Source organism: Amphiprion ocellaris, chromosome 16, assembly GCF_022539595.1.
Source record: "Amphiprion ocellaris isolate individual 3 ecotype Okinawa chromosome 16, ASM2253959v1, whole genome shotgun sequence".
NCBI classification, from domain to species: domain Eukaryota; kingdom Metazoa; phylum Chordata; class Actinopteri; family Pomacentridae; genus Amphiprion; species Amphiprion ocellaris.
Genome location: NC_072781.1, coordinates 30371408 through 30394762, shown reverse-complemented (window position 1 = coordinate 30394762; position 23355 = coordinate 30371408). Strand labels below are relative to the sequence as shown.

The following is a 23355-nucleotide window of genomic DNA, read 5'->3' as shown; positions in this document are numbered from 1 at the left end:
TGTAACAGTTTTGAAGTGCAATTTACTGGAATTTTACAGATTTTCCCATTTTGTTAAATTATTTATAACATCTAGTGAAATCACAGGAAAAACAAGTATTCATTTACATGCAAAACTGTAAATGTCCACGTCAAAAATAGTCATTTGTTATTTTACTTTTTACTGTCAAATTACAGTTTGTTTGTTTTTTACTGTGTTTAAACCATCAGCATTATTTTACAGATCGTTTCACATAAAAAATCTGTACATTTTACAAAGACCAATTAGTTTTTTTTGACAATGTATGGCCTTAAAATTGCACTGTTTTACTGTTTTGAAAATGCCCTACAAATAAAAGAATAAATTATAATAATAGATAAATAATTTTATAGATTTTTTTTTCCATTTAACCATAAAACTGTGCTTTCTTTATTGTCTTTAAACCATCACTATCATTTAAAAATACATTTAATAATGATTTTTGCTCTTATTTGAAATAAATAAATATATATATATTAAGTACTAAATAATGGTAAATATTCATTTAATATTAAAACACATTTTAAAAATGATTTCTGACTCATTAAATCACAGATGATATCTAGTAAAATAACATTATTTATATGTTAATTGTAAAAAGGAAATAAGTAAAAAATGTGCATAATGTCCAGATCAATAATCTGTATTTTTACCAATAGCAATTTGTTTTTGAAATAATGTATAAAATAATGTAGTATATTCAAATCATTTTTAACAATTTAAATATTAGTTATGATTATTTATCATTTTATTATTTATGATATTTGCCACTATTTCCTTAGCTTAATTGTATTATTATTAGTTATTAATTATTGTTTTTATGTTTTTTTATAGTGTATCATAATAACTGTAGGGGCTGCACAGTGGTGTAGTGGTTAGCACTTTCGCCTTGCAGCGAGAAGGTCCCTGGTTCGCGTCCCGGCTTTCCCGGGATCTTTCTGCATGGAGTTTGCATGTTCTCCCTGTGCATGCGTGGGTTTTCTCCGGGTACTCCGGCTTCCTCCCACAGTCCAAAAATATGCTGAGGTTAATTGATTACTCTAAATTGCCCGTAGGTGTGAATGTGAGAGTGCTTGTTTGTCTCTGTATGTAGCCCTGTGACAGACTGGTGACCTGTCTAGGGTGTCCCCTGCCTTCACCTGAGTCAGCTGGGATAGACTCCAGCCCCCCCCCCCGCGACCCTAGTGAGGATTAAGCGGTGTATAGAAAATGGATGGATAATTACTGTACATGCTCCATTTTTTTTACAGTTTGCTGTGCAGATTAGCGTCCGATTTTCCTATCTGTAAGCTGTGATCGACTTTTATATATTAGAAGTCTGTTTTAATGTGATCTAATTCATATGGCAAGTGTATATTATATTTTGAAAAACTTGAACAAAAATCTGAAACTCGCTTTTGAAATATCGATACACCTACATTATGCTGAAACAACAATGCTGCAGAAAATATAGTAAATAAAGTGGTTTCTGTGTGAAGAAATGCACTTCCATTGTGATCCATGGCAGTCAGACATACAGGTAAAGAGCCATGTTGTCAGTCTGTCAAAAATTGCAGCTTTATTGAATTTCAATCCTGTGATTCCACTTCAGCAGATAAAGTAGAAAACCTGTTTTCTTGCGGCGGTAGGAAGAAGAGCTGCACGTCTGGAGTGAAGTTAAGATCACTTGTGAAGATGTTCAGGCTTGTATAAATATCTCACAGCTTTGTTTCTCACATGCTCCGATGATTTGGCCTATTTTTGTTCTTTCTAATCTTGAATATTTCTCTATTTCTGTCTCTTTGCGATGTCTCCTCGCTCAGTCTTTCTGTCTGCAGTGAAGGGATTAGCAGTAATTGATGGAAAGTTAACTGCGAATTGGTCATAATACGAGAGCGTGTCTGCCTTGTTCGGAGTAACGGCTACAAGCCACGCGATCTATACGCCTTTTTTCTGTCTTCCTTTGTCTCTCTGGTCCTCTCTAATTAGCTCTCTGAATCAATGGGGATTTATTCTTCCGCCATGAGAGGATGTGTTTCGAAGATATTCTGCAGCGATCAGATTGTCTGGTTCAGTCCAGTTGTTGGAAAGCTGTTTTTTGGGGCTGGTTGTTCAGGCCAGTGTCCATTTTGAGTGTATTTTCTACCCTTAAGAGTTCCTCTTCTCATCCTAACCTTGATAATCTGCCTCTTGTGAAGCCCTAAAACTCTGAAGCACCTCTACAAACACAATTCACTGTTTGGCTGAGATGTTAAAGGAGTCGTCCAGGCAAATAAAGAGTTAACAAGTCCTTAAATGTAATTTGCAGTACTTTTGATAGCGATGAATGGAATTTCATAGAGCCACAACATTAAAACCACTGACAGGTGATGGGGAATAACATTGAGTTTCTTGTTAGAATGGCACCTGCCAGCAGGTTGGATATGTCAGGCAGCAAGTTAACTGTCAGTTCTTGAAGCTGATGCGTTGAAAGAAGGAAAAATGTTGTTCAGTGTGAGGATTGGAGTGACAAACTGTGATGGGTAGGTGACTGGGCTGGAACATCTCCAAAACAACAGGTGTATGCAGTGGTTACCAAAAGTTGTTCAAGAGGGACAACCACCAACAGGATCGACAGGAGCTACTGTAACACTAACTGTGGAAAAACCTTAAAGTTGCAGTGCATTGCAGACACTCAGTGTGTTCATGCTGACCCTTGTCCACTGCAGAAAGTGCTTACAATGGATACAAGCGCATCAGAACTGAACCACAGATCAGTAGAAGAAAGTGACTCGGTTTGACGGCAAAAACTACGGGAAATATCACATTTTTACATGTTAGAAGCTTGGTTAAAGTTGAACACCAAAATGACTTGTCATGGTTTGGGTTGAAATACAAAACTTTCACTTCATGTTTGAAGTTTCTCCTCCATTTTCTTACCATGGTGACGGGTCTCTTCTCATCTAATATTTGATTGGTTGGCCTAAAAGGAACAACAGTTAAGCAGTGAAATAACAGCAAAGATATGATAATTAGAGACATATTTTTATACACTACAAATCATCATAATTCGGCCGAAGATGCATTTCACACAAAACATAATTGAGAATGCAATGTAGTTGTACTGAAATGTAATTTTGTACCAACTAGGTTACCTAATGCACGATAATGTGACACTGACAAACGTTAATGCAAACTTCTAGGGGAAATTTAAGAAAATCTTACTGGACTTACAGACTGGAGCAAAATTCAAACAAATTACTTCATGCAGATGTAGATAAAATGCATCGAAAAATCAAAAGCTTAATGCAATTCTTTTGAAAATGGCAAAATATTAGAGCAACAATTTGTCTTTTGAGTGCCAGATGCTGTCAGATACCCCCCTGTGGGCTCATTATTTGGCCCTGAAAAGTTGTGCAGCTCTGCAGGGGACAGTGACTGTAGTCAGCCTGAAAATTACAATAGATTCCAGGCCTCAGCCGGAGTCATAAAAAAAGCAAAGTGGCAGAAAGTCATTGCAAATTTGTCAAACCACTCGTGCGGCGCAACATACTGTTCCACCGGTGATGTATGTACGTTCACTGTGATCCAAACACTCATCGTTCTGCCGATAAATTATTAAAACTGTTTATAGAAGAGCTTTGGAAAAGATACTGTGAGTGTTGCGTCTACAGACACTTTAACTCCACTGTTTTTCACTTCTTTAGCCCTGTTGTGTATTTTACAATTATTGTTGAAGCCACATTTGGATCGGAGCCTACTGAACAACATTTTTACCTGCATTTTTTGTTGGTATTTGTTTAACTGAAGCTGCACCCGAAGGCTTTGTCTTGCAGCCAGCACTGAGCAAGATTCTCGAGTGCTCCGTCCAGTCTTGGGGATGCTGTTGGAAGCCGGTCTGGAGTGGTGGATTCTATCAGACAGGGATATCTGTGCCCTTGTTTACTCTACTCAGATCCCACTCAACACATTCAGCCAGGAGACAAATGCTGTCTGGAAAGTTGGCAAACACGCCGGAAATGAGATTTGTTATCGCCCCTCAATTGTGGCCCCACCGGCATACAAATTCAAGAGGCAGGGAAGTGTGTGCTATTCCCAGTTTTAGCCTGTGCTCACACCTGTTTGTCTGCACACATCCGACCGAAAAATTTGGCGTTTTTTGCCAAGTGTTTTTTATGATGTAAATCTGCGAGTGCACCCATGTGTGTGTCCTTTGTAAAGCAGCTGCATTGTACCGAACAATCCGACCGGCAGTGTCTCCGCGGACACTCCGTCTGTATAGATTCATTCTTCTTTCAAACAGCTAATATCATATTTTATGCCGAGAGGCAAAGCTGAAAATCCTATCTGTCTCCAGTCACAGCACTGAGCTTCAAAGCCACATAATGAAGGAATAATTGAATACTTATCAGTATCAATCACGGCTCTATGAATGTGTGTGTGTGCTATTTGTCTATATGCCTATTATGGTGGTCCAACAAAGCTCCGCTGTGAGAGTAAGATACTGTGCGAATCTCTGTGTATCTCTTTGTGTCTCTTCCTGAAAGCATCCATGTGTGTTTTGGCATCTTTGTGGGCTTGAGCATTGCAAATTCAACTGTGTTCCTGGTTTGTCTTCCTCAGGTGGGACTTCAGGTATCTTTGGATTTTGTTTATCATTGACGGTGCAGCTTTTTGACCCTGGCCATGATCCGTCAGTGCTGATAGTAGATCTAAGCGTGTTATGACAGCATCCACAACCCAGTAGTGTGCAGATATATTGACAGTAGTTGAAGCTTATCTTTCTTGTGCAGCTTCTGTCAGACAGTTGACTGAAACATATGGCAGCTGTGCGTTCAGTGCAGACAGGAAGTAAGATGGAGACTGACAGCTGGATTGGTGTGGAGTTCCAGTGGAGTGTAGATTGAGAGGTTTTTTTTCTCAATCTACATTCCAACCCACAATTATGGTTGTGAACTTTAAACAAACTGAAGGAAGCTCTATTTTCTTTACATCTGTTCCGCTATTAGATCATGCGAGGTGCTGCTCTGGTCCTAATTATCTTAATAATATCCCATAGTGTGTGATGCACCATTATTTTTCCAATCATGTAGTTTCTGCATGATTGAGATTAGAGAGAAGAATATCTGAAGTTTGTCCTTATGTGTTATACAAATCTTTTAGGATTTTAAAGCTACTGATGAAAGAATCCAGTTTAAACCAAATGCACAGCAATACAAAAGTGCAATTTTTAGAAATCATTGCTCGTTGGCGTTAATAACAGACATTTGAGGTGGTTCCTCATCAGTGAATGCTCTTCACTGATGAGTTGATTCATTTTGTAAATTTTGAATTCTATGCAACATGGAATTCCAAATGTGGATTTTGGTTAATTGAATTGAAAGTTGTCATTTGACTAAAATATTTTTATTTGAAAATGCATGATAATTGCGTGTGCTGAAGTGCCTTAAACTCTTCCTTCCAGTATGTCCTTCCATTTGCTTTCTTTCTTATATCAAGTGAGTTCTTTTAGCAGTTGATGATAAGCTTAAAATGGTTTGTTGCTGGCTGGACATAACTGCATTTTACATTTTAACCTCTGAACCCTTTTTAACTCCTGTTACTACTTGACTTATTGTATAGTTACTACATATTTTCGGCAGCCATAACACTGACATGTTCAGACAGATGTCTGTCAGATATGGCATCATTTAGCTTTTTTGAAGTCCTATATTCACGGACAGAACTTGGATTGAGTTTGCATCCTGATGTGTGGCAGTCATTCTGCTGGATTAGTAGTGAAAGCAAGAGTAACAAGCAAAAGCCAGCTTATCAATCACTTTGCCGATGTCAATAACTGGTGAACACTCCAAGAGCACAAGGGAGGAGACCCACAAAGACACGATAACAGATCAACTCTACAAAGAAAGAGCACGGCTTTCTATTGTTTCTATTGTTTTTGTTAAAGATTTGTCCTTTTTATAATGTCTTATTGTTATAGCACAGTCTTGAGAACAGTCACTTTGCATTTCACTGTGCATACTGTATGAACATGTAACAAATAAGCTGGTTTCAAACCCAGATCCTCCAGTAAGACGACGCACATGAGATGATTCTGGACAAATTGCAGGCCAATTCCAGCCAAGCCAATCACAAACAGTACTTTTATAGATGCCTGTTTTTTGCAAAATGTATCTTCCCTTCTGTGCTCGCTTTACAACATCCATGACAATCCCTCTGCACAGTTTACTTTGCAATTTGCACAGTATTTGTACATTTCACATACCGTATTATGTTCTGTATATGCGGGATGAATCAAGGTGTATCTTGTCTTGTGTTGTCTTGTCTTATATTATATTATATTATCTTATGTAAAAGTACTTCTTCAAGATTGTGATTTTCTGTTTTGCTGCATGAAAACCATAAAAGCATATCACTCTACATCTTGGACTGTCCTTATAGGGTAAAACAACCCTATTCTCTTAGTCGGGGACAGTTAACTAACTTTTGTCTTCATGCAAATTTCCTTCCAAAAAGATTCTAAAAACCTGAGATTATAATTTGTTCTGTCTAGCAGATGAATAGACCTATCCTGCTCCAGTGACACTGAAAAGAAGACTGATTGTACAGAATCACATAACGCTCGACCACATTTCACTTTAAAACTGAAGTGAACCGTAAAATGTGCTGTCACAGTCACCCTTTTCCTTTTCATCTGTTCCTCTAGACATTTGCATTTGCTTTTGAGGCACTTTCAAGATATTACGCTCTTCATGGAAGAGAAACGGTAACCCAGTAGCTCTCCATTCGAGGGCAGGTATTTGGTTTGGAGATTTTGCCGCAATTTCTTTTTTAAAAAGTCGGTTTTTTGGTAGCTGCCATCATAGCAACATCATGGTGATTTAAGAACTCGTGCAGGACATTGTTAAACGTTGTCATTAGCTTTAAAACTTCTTGTGAAACACATGCAACATGGTGAAAACTCTGCCTGTGGATTAGGGAGCAGTCTGTGAGAGTTATTAATCCCTGTCGTGAAAGGGTGGTTTCTCTTGTATCTCTGATTAAAACATTAATCAGACCTAAACCTGCAGCCTTCTGCGGGAATTGATTAAACCATCTAGTTAGGTTATAGATGGACTGGAGGAACATGGATGCTGATGTTGCACTACATCTGCAAGGGAAACGGGGAGGAGTGCCGGAGGAGAAACATGTTGTTTAGTAGGTTCATATCAGCAAATGCAGTGTGTTTTCACCCTATCTTTTATTTTATCTGCTGTTCTGCACTCTGATTAATGCATTTTCAACAAATTTGCACATTTAACTAGTTGCCACAACTCACTGTCTAGCATACACAACTTACCGACTGCATTAGACATGCTACTGACCAAAGTATGTGGATATCTGAACATTCTATCCAGATTTTCAGCTGTTTTATTCCCACACTGTGCAGATTAATGTGCTGCTTCTGCTGCAGCCTCCACTCCTGTGGTTTCAGGCTCCCTACCAGATTGTGGGTCCTGGCTGCAGGGATTTGGATCCCACTGAGCCACAAGTGTGTTAGTGATGTCCAGCACTGATGCTGAGTGATAAAGCATGGAGTTTCCATTTTGTGGTCCTTTTTTTTTTTTTTTTTTTTTAAATTTCCCCAAAGCTGTTGGATCAATCTGAGATCAGAATTCCTTAAAGGCCTGTCAAGTTTGTCCACAGCCCACTCTACTCTAAAAAATGACGTTTTTAAGTTTTAACAGTAATTTCTTGAACAATGAAATGTTATTTTACAGATTTTCAGTTTTTCTTGTGTTACATTACAGATAATGTCTCGTAAAATCACAGAAAAAAGCATTCATATACATATTTACCCTGAAAAACAATGTAATGTCCACATCTGAAGTCTATATTTTTACAAATGATGATTTATTCTTTCACATTTGATCAGAAAATGTTCAGATTTATTTTATTATTTGAAGGATTTTAAAAACTCGACATTAAGAATTTAAAATGGTTTTACAGATTGTTTGTTTTGATAAATTACAAATAATTACTTAAAAAACTGAAAAAAAATTATTCAGTTGCTTGTTGATTGGAAAACAACAAAAAAACAAACAGGCCAAAGCTGTTAATAATTGCCACAAAATGTATTTTTAAAATTTTTTTTCCCAAATGGTGATTCATTCATTTACCAAATTTATTGTAAAATTACTGTTGGAAAATCAGCAAAAATAAATAAATAAAGAAACTAAAAATCTTTTTTGTCATTATTCTGAAAGAAAGATGTCTGTATTAAATTAGAAATGGTATTTTTTTTTGTTAATTTACAGGTAATATAATTAACAGAAATTAACTGTAAAAGAAAAGAAAACAAACAAAAACAGACCAAAACTGTACATAATATCTGCATTTAAATTTAAAAATTTATATTTTTACAAATAGTAATTTGTTCTTTTACAATGTCTGACCATAAAATTACACCGTCTACTCTATTTAAATTAGCTGAAAATTGCACTCATTTTCCACAATTTTTCCTCATATTTATTTCAGGCACTTTTGCTGCAACTTTTCTCTTTTTTTTTTATTTTTTTACAGTCCACTACACAAGCTGGCTGTCTGCATCCACATGCATTTTCCCATAAGATGTATGTCATTAAAATAATTTTGTGTAGCATATGTACGCACGCTGTTCTAACAAACTCACGTGTCCATTCTGAGCGTTTTTGTGTGTTTACAGTAATTTGGTGCTACAGGACTCAGAATACACGCTGCTGCATTATCTCCCAACAACCACCTTCAAACACCGATGCATTCATGGACGTTTCTATAGCCGTGTCCTCGTGAAGCTGATGTGGAGTTTAATTGCAGCCGTAGTCGCAGCGAGCCACTTGTGGTGCTGCGAAACCAGTCATTTGCACAGGAGAGCATCCAAAATCAGCAAACAGCACATTACGCAGATATTTCCAATGCTCTGGCCATTTGAGCTTGCAGGTGCTACTTTGGTTGAGCGGCGTTCTGTGAAGCATAATTCGCCATGTGATTGGCTCCATTGTTGCAGCACTCTCAGTTCTCTCTTGGCTGTTTATGCGTCCGTCCGTCCGTCCAACTGAGATGGTTGGCTGAACGAACGGATGAATGGATGTTTGGAAGTCGTGCCTCCCCTCGAGGCGAGATAAACAAAGGCAAAATTCAACGTGGAGTGAAAGCGCGGAGAAAATACTCGCGGCAAATGTTAACTTGTGACTTGTGTGTCCCTGTGATTTAGTTTGAAGTGTCTGGGCCGACATAAGGAAACTAGCTTGTATTTCTTTCTCTAACTTAAACACACAAACACGCCGCTGTGTCTCTGCTCTCCCTGGTTTTGTCATCCAGTCGCTGGTGTCTAGCGTGGCACTGCTTGTTTACAGCACAGCAGAGTTAATTAGCCGTTTTATGGCTGATTTACAGCCCGACAGGCAGACAGAGAAGATGGCCGCTGTCTTGTCCTTGTTTCCCACTCAAGGACTTGTCAAAGGGGGCATTAAACGCACGACACACGCATGAGCACACACACACACACAAACGCACACACACACACACACACACACACACACACACACACACACACACACACACACACACACACAAGTGGTGTTCGACCAGCATTAATATGTGCATTTTTATACAAATGCAAATAGAAAGCACATGCATTCACAGGGAATGAGTTAGTGTGTACATGCACAACATTCACACTCTAAAAGTTAACACAGTGCAGAATATTACTCCCACTTTTTATGTCCGGACATAATTCCACTGTCTAGACTTATTTATCAGGCTGGTACACATAAATGCGAGTGGCTCGTCCTGACCAGTTTGTCTAATCTCACTAACAGAAGAGCGATGGCTGTAGGGGAGGAGGAGCTGAGAGAACACCTCGTATGACACGACTCTCACATGGATGCACGCAAACAGTCTATAAACAGTTATTCTGCTGCCGTAAAACCTGTTAGATAAGAGGTCGGGTGGGGTTGTCCGGTGTCTCCTTCACACCAAACACTACTGCATGACTAAACTATTGAACCAACACTCAGCTTTGGTTTCTGTGACTCTAAACTAAGTAGACTTAGATTGAAACTTGATTTGTCACCCTGAAATTATGAGTACACAACTAAACTTCTTCCTCAGTTGTGTTGTCAGGGATTTTCTGCAAAATTTTGTGTATTTTTGACTTTAATACACTTGAAATCCACTTATCCTTACCATCTATGTTATTGCTTTACTCCTTTTCATTTAGCCTGTCATATTTTAGATGGTTTGTGATTTGTTACCCTAGCAATCCAGATATAGCATCTAGTCTAGAAACTTTAAACATGTTTTGAAAGCGTCAAACTTTAACCCTAACCATGTTGCTTTCCAAAACCTAATGAAGTTTTGGTGTCTAAACCTTAAAAAACTGCAAGTAAACAACAACTTAAATCAAAAGTTATAGTTGGGGGTCACTTAGAAATGTCCTTATTTTGAAAGATCAGCAATTTTTTTTCAAAGACGATACCTTCAAATTAATCAAAAATCCAGTCTAGACGTTGTTGATCTGGTAAATGACTATTCTAGCTGGAAACAGCTGATTTTTAATGGAATATCTACATAGGGGTCTTGAGGCTTATTTCCAGCAACCATCACTCCTGTGTTCTAATGCTACATTGTGTTAGCTAATGGTGTTGAAAGGCTCATTGATGATTAGAAAACCCTTGTGTAGTTATGTTAGCACATGGATAAAAGAGTGAGTTTTCATGGAAAACATGAAATTGCCTGACCCCAAACTTTTGAACGTTAGCCTAAGTCTGAGAATAAGAATTCCACATGGGATTTGAACTCTGGTCTCCTGGTTAAAAGTCCCGTTGCATTCTTTCCACATCAGCAGATAAAATTGCACCAACTGCAACATGCGCAATAGATGTTGCTTAAATTAAACGCTTGTTTTGAGGAAAGACTGTACAAGGTAGTTTCCTGCCATCCACACCTTTAATTTTCATTATTTAAAGAGTTGTACTTGAGGTTGTTGCTGCTGGACTTAGGAGGTGTTTTTATTTGTACATGCTTTCCATCGCCAAAACACAGCAGGAAGCTCTAAAATCTCCAGATATCCTGTGCTACGTCCATTGTGCATGCCTCACCTTAGGAATAATCCCTTACATGGTCTCTAACTAACCTGTTAAAAGTGCAGAATCACAGTCTTTTAGAAACATCCACAGGAGCTTTGCATGTTTTTTATGTGTTTAATAGAAGATATTTTGATACTGTCTACCTCCTTATGCAGACTTCGAGGTTCTTTCAAACTGGAAACATCTCCAATTACAATAAAGTTGTGCCATTTAGTGAGAAAATGCATTTATAGGAACATAATTTAGGGTTACTGAAAGACAGGTCTGCATTTCTTCATATATATTCTTCAATGCATTAAAAGCATTCCTCTTCTTTTAGGTTCACAGTTACTCCAAAGCCAATATGAACGTGAGGAACAACTTCCTGTTAACTAAGTGTACATACGATATGAGCCTGAGTGTTTTTGCAAAGGTCATATGCAATTTGGAAGATGCAGAAACTATTTGATTCTGCTGGTAGGCGTAAAAGATCAAAAAAAGGCTTAAATTTGTTGGTTTTTTGCTGTTTGGGTAAAAGACTTCAATGGATTACATACAACTAAAAGAGTCATAGCAGTCATTATTTAAATCAGGCTGTTTACCAGTTTGTGTAAAATGCCAGCTACAAAAAGCACTGCTGGCTTCAAATTGTAAAAACAGACAGTGTTTCTTCAGTTTTTTTGGTGCCCTACATTAAAACTTAGGTGTCATTGAAACCAGAGGGAGGCATCAAAAATGAACAGTATATTCAGGTGTAGACACACAAAATTGACGTCTTTTTGAAAATCCACAGACACTAGACTACACTAAAACGTGATGTTTATAAGGGTCTGGAAAGGTTTAACGGGGATATATTACCTCAGCTTCTCTCCCACAGCTGCTCACCTGCACTCTTACAAATTTGAGCCGACACCAGCAGGAGGCTAACAGCGATGCTAGCGAGCGCGTGCTGTCATCCGGGTGGCGTTAGCATAGCACTGATGGCTAACAAGAGAAGACATCGCATTAGAGGGCTCGGCGGCGTGCTAGCAGAGCCCTTGCTGCCGCCTGACTGCGCTGATGTAGCTACAGGTGTAGAATTCATTCATGCTTAAAGAGTCTGACACCGGCAATCGAGCAGCCGGCGGCGCGCTACAACACAACACCTGACAGCTAGTTAATGTCAGCATGCTGCCTTTTCTCTGCAACAGGAGAGGACACCGAGGTGCAGAGGGGCGTCAGTTTAGGGAGAGCTAACAGAGTGTGGAAGCCACTGACATTTAGGAGTGGTTTGCTTCCTTTATCTTGTGATGAGTTACCAGCTTTGTTCTTTTCTTGTCTTTCTTTTGCAGCTTTTCTTTGACATGCTTGCGGTGCATTTTGCTTGTTCTGTTTCTTAGTTGTAGTGAACAGTGGCTCACAACCTGACATGTTTTGGTTTTGGATAGATAATTTGGAAATGATTAAAGTTTGATTAATCATGTTTCTATAGAAGCAACACAAACATCTCTTTTCCACATGAGCACTTTAAGTTTTGTTACTAGGACCAACTGTTTTTTTTTTAGAGCTCAACTGGATTTGGCAGAAGTAAATTGTTACCTCATGGGCAGCGTTAATTCTAACAGACAAAGGCTTCGTTGTAAAACTTGCGAAAATTTTTTTAATTTGAAATCAATTATTCAGTCCAGTTCTACCTGTACCTTATATACACAGGCCTGTCTATGATAGATTGATATTTGCACAGCTATACATCTATCTATCCACGTGTCAAGGATGTAAAGATCATTACAAACATGATATATATATGGATCTTACCTAGCTATTCATCTGTTTTAGTCCATGATAGATGATGGATCAAAAGGTATGTGGTGACATATATCTGTATCATGGACGGATGAATGGATGAATAAATGCGTACAGGTCTATTTATCGCTTCATCAGTGGACATTCATTGGATTGACAGATGGATGTAGATACATGCAGCATATTTACAATAGATTCTGGCTCCACATATCAAAATATAAGTAAAAATAACGAGCGACTGCGTCAGATCTTGACAGTTGTACTGTTTTCAGCAGCACACATCTAAATCATGTAAAAAAAGATATCCAAGGTCTACATAATTATGTTTCCAGGCCAAAAATTTTACAGTGTTTAGAATCTGTTTACCTAAACTTAGAGTTTATATCTCTTTATTTCTGTCAGGCTTTCTGTGCTCACATATTATCGGTTTTAATACACCTAAATTGCGAATAAAACCATTCCCATTTACAAAAGTTTCTGTTTCTGTTGTCAGACAATAAAATGTGCATGACATTAAAAGCCATATCCCAAACAACGTCTCTTTAGCTAAAATATTGCTTTTATAACATGGAAATACAAATATTTCTAAGTAAAAATACTTTCTCAGAGAGGAATAAGTGTTGGAAAGTCTTGTTCTCACAGCTGTTTTTGTCAATCACAGACACAGAGAGAGTTTCATTCCTGAAGAGGGCGGAGACAGCAGCATCTCGGCTGCATTTAAAGCCCTGAAACAGCCAGATTTATAACAAGACCAAAGCCAGGAAATTAAATATCTTTGTGGTCTTTTGAGTAGAAAAACTGAGAGACACATACTGGGGACATATGAGGCTTTCATAAATATTGTTAGACACTTTGAGCGTTGTTACTCCGCCATATTTAAGGTTTTCTCAAGCCTAGTTAACCCTAAAAGGGAATATATTTTATCCAATGAAATAGTAATTAAGACAATATAAAGTTGAATTTAAATCCTTGCACATGGGTCTCATTAATGGAACAGCAAGTACGAAATTTATTTACATGCAGCTGGAACACTCTAGCACAGATCTGCACAAAAACACGTCCAAGACTGTTTTCTAGCAATATGGTAAAATGGCAGAAAGCACACCCTGCTCAATCCTGTTTCTTTATTTCCATGCATATTTATCTTCTTGTAATTTCTAAATGTTCTTAAATCCCTCTATAATCCTCAAGTGCTTCTTTTTTCTTGTTGTTTGTCCTTCTTTATATCTTAAGCTTGTTTCTGTGTTATTATCATTGGCATTTACTAGATGACTTAGATGAGATCAGATGTGCTTTATTGCCCTGCGGCAAAATTTAGTCGTGTGCTCAAAGCCACTGATTCGCACAGCAAAACCAAACCATGATAATAGACACTGATGCAAATATGCTGAAATTCACAAAGACAATACTTGATGAAAGCCACATTAAATTGACCAGTGATTTTGTAGAGCGAAGTAATAATGGGACAGATGTTTAAATAATAAAATTAATATAAGCAGCTATTGCCAAACATAATAAAAGTCTTAATTAAATAACAGTTTTTAAAAGGCCTAAATAAAATCATATAGTCCTCTTGATTTTGGCTAGAATTAACAAATTTGTGTTGTTTTTTTTTGTCTCAAATTTGGTATCCTAAGCCTTGCATTCTGAGTTTATTGTTGTTGTTTTTTTATCATTCAGAGTCATCTTTGGCTCCCTGAGGATAAATTTTCCATCCAGACTGATTGATAGACTTGGAGTAGAGAATGACAAGAAGCATACGAAAGTCAAACATTTGACCACAATTGGCCAGAAATTAGTTTGTTTGGGGGGGGGGGTTTTGCATAAAAAAACAGGTGGCCACCCTGAAGCTAAATGTAGAAACAAAACTCCATTAACATGTCTGTAGTGAAGTGGAAAAAGCTGGAGAGTGGAGGGTGGATGAAGGTGCAGCGAGCGTGTTGTTATTTTCCACTATATTTTCCATCTTTTTTTTATTTCTGTGTGTGCTCATAGCAAATCATGTGCACTTCTCATCCCTGCTGCAGTGTGTGTGGTTCATTTTAATGTGGCATATCTGCGTTTGTGTGTTGGGTCAGCGTTCAGGCCTCATGCTGATGAAGGCCTCGCCGTCTGCCTTTGTTCATCTGACATTTCCTCATTAATGAAGTTTCCCTCCTCCCCTCTTGACTCCCCCCACCAGCTGCTCTTCTTCCTCATCGCCTTCCTCCTGAGCGTCTATCAAACATTCTACTTTGATCTCTGCTTCCCTACTTTTCCCTTTATCCCTCCTCCTCCCTCATTCTTTATTTTTCTTTATATCTACTGCACTGTAAAAACAAACAAAAAAGTCCCTAAACACAAGGAATATCTGGTAGCAGGGGTGCAAAAAACATACATGAAAACATGTGGAATATTGTAACATTTGACAACTGTAAAAAGATATTTTATTAATAGCACAGTTTTTAGTCTTGCAGCAGCGAAGAGGATAGTGGAAATGTGCAGGGAGCCTCCTTAGGAAATAAAAAATAACAGCAATATAAGAAGAAATATATACTACCGTTCAAAAGTTTGGGGTCACTCAGGCAATTTCATGTTTTCCATGGAAACTCACACTTTTATCCATGTGTTAACATAACTGCACAAGGGTTTTCTAATCATCAATGAGCCTTTCAACACCATCAGCTAACACAATGTAGCATTAGAACACAGGAGTGATGGTTGCTGGAAATGTTCCTCTGTACCTCTATGGAGATATTCCATTAAAAATCAGCTGTTTGCAGCTAGAATAGTCATTTACCACATTAACAATGTCTATACTGGATTTATCATTCATTTAATGTTATCTTCATTGAAGACATCTGTTTCAAAATATTTACCATTTTTACAGTCCTGAAATATACATAATTTTACTTTCATATGATGGCAAATATCTGTAAGAATAATTACTCCGCCAAGGAACGTAGCGGAGTTATGTGACAGTCGGCATTAGTCTGTCTGTCCGTCCGTCTGTCTGTCTGTCTGTCTGTCTGTCTGTCTGTCTGTCTGTCTGTCTGTCTGTCTGTCTGTCTGTTAGCAACATTACTCAAAAATTAATTTGGATGAAATTTTCAGGGAAGGACAGAAATGACACAAGGACCAAGTGATTAGATTTTGGCAGTGATGCGGCTTATAGTCTGGACTCACAGATTTGTTAAACATTTTTGTGTCATTGTGTTATAAAATTATCATTATGTTATGATTAAATGCTCTGTATGATTTCAAACTACTGTATAACTGTGTGACTGTGAACTCAATGCACCCAGTAAATTTCCATTATCTAACTTTGACCGTGAAAATATAACAAGTTGGTCCTGCAAGCAGCTGGTTGAAACTGGCTGCTCAGAAACTGATAATACCAATGTAACTTGTTCATGTGCCTGCTTAAAAAGTAAACTGTTTCCACCTATTGTTAGTCACTCATTCAGACTTTGCTTTGTTCAAGTGATTCCTTGCACAAGTAAAACTTTGCTTTGACTTGAAAGATGACTCTGAGTATTAATTTGGAGAAGTCAGTCCACTGAAGAATTTTCCTCACACATTGCTAGATAGCGTCACGGCGTCACTGTAACTAGGATTGTGATCCTACTACAAATCGACCACTGTAGACTTGTCGGGACTTATTTGTCGAAAATGATCCAAGGAACAACTGATTAAATTGTGGGGGTGTTTCCGAGTTTCATCAATTCTCACCGCCTGCTACATATTTAGGTTACGCAGTTCAGTATCCGTACATAATGTGCACATGTATAACACATGCCTGTGCTCAGTGCAAGGTCATTTTGTTTGTGGGTACATCTATATTAAATGGACACATTCTATGTTGCTGTGATTTCTGATCATCAATAACTAATAAACAAATGCTGCATTTCTTTAAAAAAAAAAAAAAAATGTTGCATTTCTGACAATGCTGTACGGGGGAATGAGCAGCCTTGGCAGAGTACTGTGCTCTCTGAGTGCTTTTCTTGTTATATATTTAAATACAGTTACAAAAAATGTGTAACTGTTCAAAAAATTACAGTTAAAATCTGTCTTTCCACGTACTTCTTTCTTACTCTCCTAGACTTTACTTTTTTCCAGTGTCTTATCACTATTACTCTCTTCTCCTGTCATCTTATTAACATATTCCTTAATCACACTTGGCTGCTGTTTAAAAACCTACAGTCCAAATGAGAGTAACGAACAAACTCCTCATCTAGATGCCCTTGAGCAAAGCATTTAACCTCCTGTTGGTCCCTGTGGAGCTGCTCTCCGACTCCGCTTGAATAACAATGTTTGCTTGAGCTGAGACACCTTTCTTAAAACAAGATGTTGAACTAAAATTCCCTTCCTTTCTGTGTGCAGCAGCTGATGAGAGAGCGACAGCAGATGGCCAGTCGTCCCTTCGCTTCGGTTGCCGTGGCGCTGGAGGTGGGCGGCGACCAGGAGGAGCTGCTGCAGGTCAGAACAAACGTGGCGGCACACAACACACAAAAACATAAAACAAACACGAGCAAAGAAGACGCGCTTTAACACATGAGGGAAATCACAGTGTTGGGTTGTGGTGAAACAAACACACAATAGACTTCGAGGTCAGCATGTTTGTTTGCACGACAGCAGATGATGAAATAATCGGTTTGCAAATTCATAAGACTTGCGTTTTCCACCACGGCTCTTCTCTGTGAATCACGATGCTGACAGAATTTTAAGAAAAGTAAAACTAAAGGCCACATTTCTTTACTCAAATATCATTTTTTTGGATTAATTAGTCCCTTTCGAGTTGTGGATCTGTGCTGGGTTTTATCTCCGGTCATCGAACCCCCTGTACGGTTGTCCTGCCTTTACAGGAGAGTCAGATAAATATCAGTGAAGCAGTCAAAAGATGTCAGATGTTATCAGGAAAACAGCTCGTGCTGGAGGACCTCTGGTGTGTCGGGACTAACGTGTGTCGCTGCTGTTCAAAACACATTTTAAAAATGCAGAATCCTGTCAGAATTTCTGGCTTTGCATTAAAAAAAAAAAAAAACAGCTGCACTGAGAATATTCTGCTAGGACTGGACGTAGATGGAGTTCTGATTCATCAAACTGCTGAGGTGTAACCACACATTCTTAGAGGGTTACTGAGAAAATACCAACCTGTCTCTTTGAATATACAAGAAAATACGTGAAATTTGTCCTTTTACGAACCCTGTCGATTGATTTAGCTGTTGTATCTTCCTATTTATTTCAGTTTAGAGGGAAAACCAAATGTAGGACACACATTTTCTTTATATCCTAGAGGACAGAACTGATTCTTTCTCCTGAATACTTACATCAGAGCCCCTTTCTGGTCCTCAAAACTGAATATGCACTACAGTTTAAAAGTTTGGGGTCACCCAGGCAATTTCAGGTTTTCCATGAAAACTCACACTTTTATCCATGTGCTAACATAACTGCACAAGGGTTTTCTAATCATCAATTAGCCTTTCAACACCATTAGCTAACACAATGTAGCATTAGAACACAGGATTGATGGTTGCTGGAAATGTTCCTCTGTACCTCTATGGAGATATTCCATTAAAAATCAGCTGTTTCCAGCTAGAATAGTCATTTACCACATTAACAATGTCTACACTGTTTTTCTGATTGATTTAATGTTATCTTCATTGAAAAAAATGCATTTTTTTCAAAAATAAGGACATTTGTAAGTGACCCCATACTTTTGAACGGTAGTGTACAATCAGACGGAGGGGGAAAATGTTGCATGTGACAAGAAAATACAGTGCATGGTTGTATCACAGGTAGTAAAATGACTTTTTATGGAAAACTGAGCTTTGAGATTTGTGCAGAATGGAATCTGCAAAGGGTTGAAAAACCTCTGTTTTTCATATTTAGCCAGTAGAGCTGCACTCACAGAGTTCTACATTACAAATCCAATTTCCTGTATTTTGCCTCTTTACTTCATCGTAGTCTTCCTATTACACTCCCTTTAACATTCGTATGTCATGTTTATCCACCTGAACACATCATCTTGATGTTTCCGGGCTTCAGTGGGTGTTTCAGGCCCTTCAGCATCCCATAGCAATCCACTCACTGCTATTGATTACATTAAATATTGACATATTTGTCCAAATGCAGATATTAATGTGACTCAGGGAGATCTGAAATGTGTTTAATTAATATCTCAGTCTTCCTATAGTGTTTTTAAAAATGTCACTAAATGGAATTTGGGATTTTTGCAAAAACATTAATATATTAATTGATGCCCTGCTTTCTGCCTTTAGCATTTTTTTGTGTCTTCCTTTTGATTTTAATAAATAGCAGAAACAATAAATCTTTCTTTAAACTGAGAGTGATCTGATGCTGAACAATAACCAGCTGTTCCGCACAGACACCAGGTTTATACAGTTAAAATATTTGTATTTAAGCTGTTCGACCGTCTCACCGATGAGCATACTCTTGTCTAAATAGAAGAGTTGCAAGAGGTTGATAGAGAAAGTTGAACATCCTTTCACTTGTAAAGCCCAGAACCATCCCAGAGTGCCGAGCACGGCCAAGTCAACAAATGACCCTTGTCAGTTCACAAAGAATGGCGGTCTGGTCTGCCATTGTTTCCTGATTAGCCATTAGCGAACACAAAGGGCTGCAGTGGGAACATGGCAGCCGCTGCGGCAGAACTGCACATTGTTCTGAACTTACACAAACACACAATCCTCGAGCCAAACTGAGAACACTGGATCATCAGCGGTGCTAAATCCGAAGCTTTGTGACCTGGAGCTTCCCCTGTTAGTGGAAACACCACTGTCAGCTCAGCCAGGGGGAAATATTTAGTCACAGATAGGTGATTTCTGCTCTTTTTAACTTTTTGACCTTTTGCATTTGCAATATAAGTCAAGTTCTGCTCTAAATGAAGCAGTTTGAAGCAGATTCTGACCTGAACTGAACTAAACCAGTTCCCTGCAGGTGTGCATACTGATTTGTGGCTGTTTATTTTTAATCACCAAGTTAAATAGTGGCTTTGAATTGAATTTATGAACTGATCGAAATCAAATTATTCAATCTGTGAAAAAGTGATTTGGAAGTTTTTGCTTTGCTTTACAAAGCTAATACTCGCACGAAAGTGTAATAAAATGCTCTGAATCCCAAAACCTTCCAACAGCTTTGAAATCATGTTATGTTTCCTTCAAAGTGACACCATTTATCAGACCTAGAAACTGTAAAAACAGAAAGAATCTTTGCATTTTTAACTTGCAGACAATCCTTGAACATCTGTTATATGCTGCTCCATCAAAAAACTTAATTAGATCTAAGCTGAAAAATGTCATGTTTCATAAATATGTGGTTTATTCTACCTGTGTTACTTAAAAATTCTCCAAAAAATAACAATTTGCATCAACCTGATTCTGGGAAAAGCATAAAATTCTGCATTTCTCAGGGCAACTGTGAAGTCTTTGGTTACATATCACAAAAATGTATGGACTTTTTGGCTGATAGAAGGCAAGTACGAATACAAATTAAACAAGTAAGTAGTCAAATATGTGTATTATTAAGAGCTTTTCACCATTATTAGGGACTGTGAATGTGATTTTTTTTGTAAAACGGATAACCAATTTCAATCAAATTCATCTTTTTTTTCTGCCATTCTAACTTTGTTCTACTGCACAAAACATATATTTTAGTTTTAGCCATGGTTGTGCTGTTTCCTTACTTTATATTGCAGGAAAAAATTATTCCACAGTGAGCAAAAACATGACAGGAGCAAAGAAATGCCCAGAAACTGCTCAGGATTCAGAGGGTTAATATTGTTTACAAAGAAAAATATGTTCCTTAGATAAGACAGCAAGTGAGCCAAAGGTTTCTGAGCTTCTTAATGTGACATTTATAGACTTTCCTAAAATGTACATGTGATCCGATGTGATCTGATGGGGATGACGGAACGCACATGACACAGGTAACAAGTGTCTTTTTGCGATATTGCGTTCGCCCTCCGGCTCTAGGTTTCGCAAGAAAAACAACATGACATGAAGTCTGGGGTTTTTTTTGTTTGTTTGTTTTCTCAACCTCTGCCAAGCAGGTGTAGACAAACAGAGCTCACCTCACAAATATCCACACGGCACCTCGGGGAAGCTCCGACGTCAACACAGGTAGACGGCTGAGGGGAGAGAGTGCAGCTGGCTTCGATAGCCCAATTTTCATTTAACCACCCGGTGTGAAAACAGGTCTCTGTGTGATTCACCAGCCTTCATGCAGAGGCCCTGAAGGGTCCTCCAGAGACCGGCGTCCCTCAGAGAGGCAGCTGGACCCGCTGCTCATATCAGACTCTTGTACCGAGACATTACAGAGCACATGACACGACAGCGGAAGGGTAAATCAGATGCAAACTTCTCTGGCAGAGGAGGAGTGGCTGTTCAAACGCCGGTGTCACCTCTATATTCTGTGATTCCTGCTCTCAAAGACGTATGCATGCAGACTTCAGATAAACACAGGTCTGTTACAGAGCGGTGCTTTGTGAATAGCAAGTGCCAGATGTGAGGGGTGTGTAGCTGCGTCATGGAAGCTGTAGAAAATGCTGTGTTCTTGCTGTGATTTCATGGATTTTTGTGCAGCTTTTTATGCTCCAAATGTGCTCCAACTTACCGCTACAGGGGTTTTAAAACTGTAAGAGATTGTTAGATCAGGCTGCACAAACAAACAAACAAACAACAAAGCACCTTTAGTAGCAAATATATAAGAAAATTGTGCAAGAATTGTACACTGCCTGTCCAAAAAAAAGTCGCTACTTGGATTTAACCAAACAAATACATAAGAGCCTTCCATTGGATAATTCCTGCAGTGATGAATATGCTTCAGCTGCAACAACTTATTTAACCTGAGCTGATGCAGTGAGGAGCTTCTCATTTCTTAAACAACCGTCTTGGAAGACATATCCTGTGTTCGTAGAAAGAATGTTAATTTGTCTCTGCATATGTGAAATTATTGGCCTGAATCAAGCAAAGAAAACAACTATGGAGTTTTCTGAAATTACTAAAATCAGGTTAAGAACCGTCCAATGCATTATTAAAACCTGAAGGATAGTGGAGAACCATCATCTTCCAGGGACAAATGTGGTCAGAACAAACTCTTAGATGATTGTCAGAAATCAGTAGAACTCACAGCTATGTTTAATAGTGAAAGTAAGAGCATTTCCACATGGACAATGCAAAGGGAACTCAAAGGATTGGGACTAAACAGCTGTAGCTCCCAGAAAACCACTGATCAGTGAGGATAATCAGAAGAAAAAGGCTTCAATTTGCTAGGAAGCATAAAGATTGGACTCTGGAGCAATGAGAGAAGGTCATGTGATCTGATGAGTCCAGATTTACCCTGTTCCAGAGTGATGGGGGCATCAGAGTAAGAAGAGAGGCAGATGAAGTGATGCACTCATCATGGCTAGTGTCTACCACCCTGTGGGGGTTAGAGTTATGATCTGGGGTTGGTCAGGTTCAACATTATGTTCCCAAAGAATGAGGTCAGCTGATTACCTGAATATACTGAATGACCAGGTCTTTCCATCAATGGAGTTTTTCTTCTCTGATAGCATGGACATGTTCCAAGATGACGATGCCAGGATTCATGGGGTTCACATTGTGAATGAGTGCATCAGGGAGCATGAGACGTCATTTTCACATATGGATTGAGAATCTTTGGGATGTTCTGGAGAAGACTTTGCTCCCATCATCAGTATATTATCTTGGTAGAAAATTAATGCAGCTTCAGACAGAGATAAATGTTGTGACATTGCAGAAGCTTACCAAAACGATGTCACGGCAAATGTGTGTCGTTCTCAGACCTAAAGGCACTTCAATGAAATATTAGAGCATGTGACTTTTTTTGGACAGGCTGTGTATGATAATATTGTTAAATAAAGTCTGTTCCAAATAGAGCCAAAACACATGGCTTGCTTCAAAGTTACACATTTGAAATCAACAATAAACAAGGTTTCTGCACAACAAACTGCTGTAGTTCCTATTCTGCTCTTCTATAAGATTTGAAAATAAGAGAACAAAACACTACAGGATATTTTTAAGACTATTGTGCTGGAGGGAGCAGTGCAACACCTCATGTAATCTCATGGGGAAACAGATGGAAACAAAACAGAGGCTGTGCTGCAACAACTTGCTGTAGCTCTAATAGTACTTTGCAGTGAGAAAAATCAAAGCAGAAGCAGTCTGGATGAGACAATGTTCAGGGAGAAATGTGATATCAGTTTTATTGTCTGGAGCTAACGTTGGCATCAAAGGGCAAGAATATTTAGCGTTGCTTGGTAACAGCGTCCACTGCTCTGAGTGCTTACGGACACAGATATTTTTTTTTTTTTTTTTTTTTTTGAGAAATGTGTTTCATGCAAATGTTCTAGTTCTGACAAATTTGATAAAGGAGACCTGTAGAATAAAGTGATATTGGTGAAACTATTTTAGGGACCTTTAGAAAGTTGAAAATCTAGCAAATGTATGATAACCAGAATCATCTGGATTTTATCTTGGAAATATCAAAC

The 23355-nt window shown here is 38.3% G+C and overlaps 1 protein-coding gene across 2 annotated transcripts in view; it reads left to right on the top strand.

The window, feature by feature from the left end:
- The window catches only part of atrnl1a (attractin-like 1a), a 395368-nt gene that overhangs the window by 298885 nt on the left and 73128 nt on the right, over positions 1 to 23355 (top strand). For both annotated transcript variants that reach the window (XM_055018323.1, XM_055018322.1), the window contains one exon: positions 17208 to 17303. In XM_055018323.1, the coding sequence (XP_054874298.1) occupies positions 17208 to 17303 (96 nt within the window). The remainder of the gene's footprint in view (positions 1 to 17207; positions 17304 to 23355) is intronic.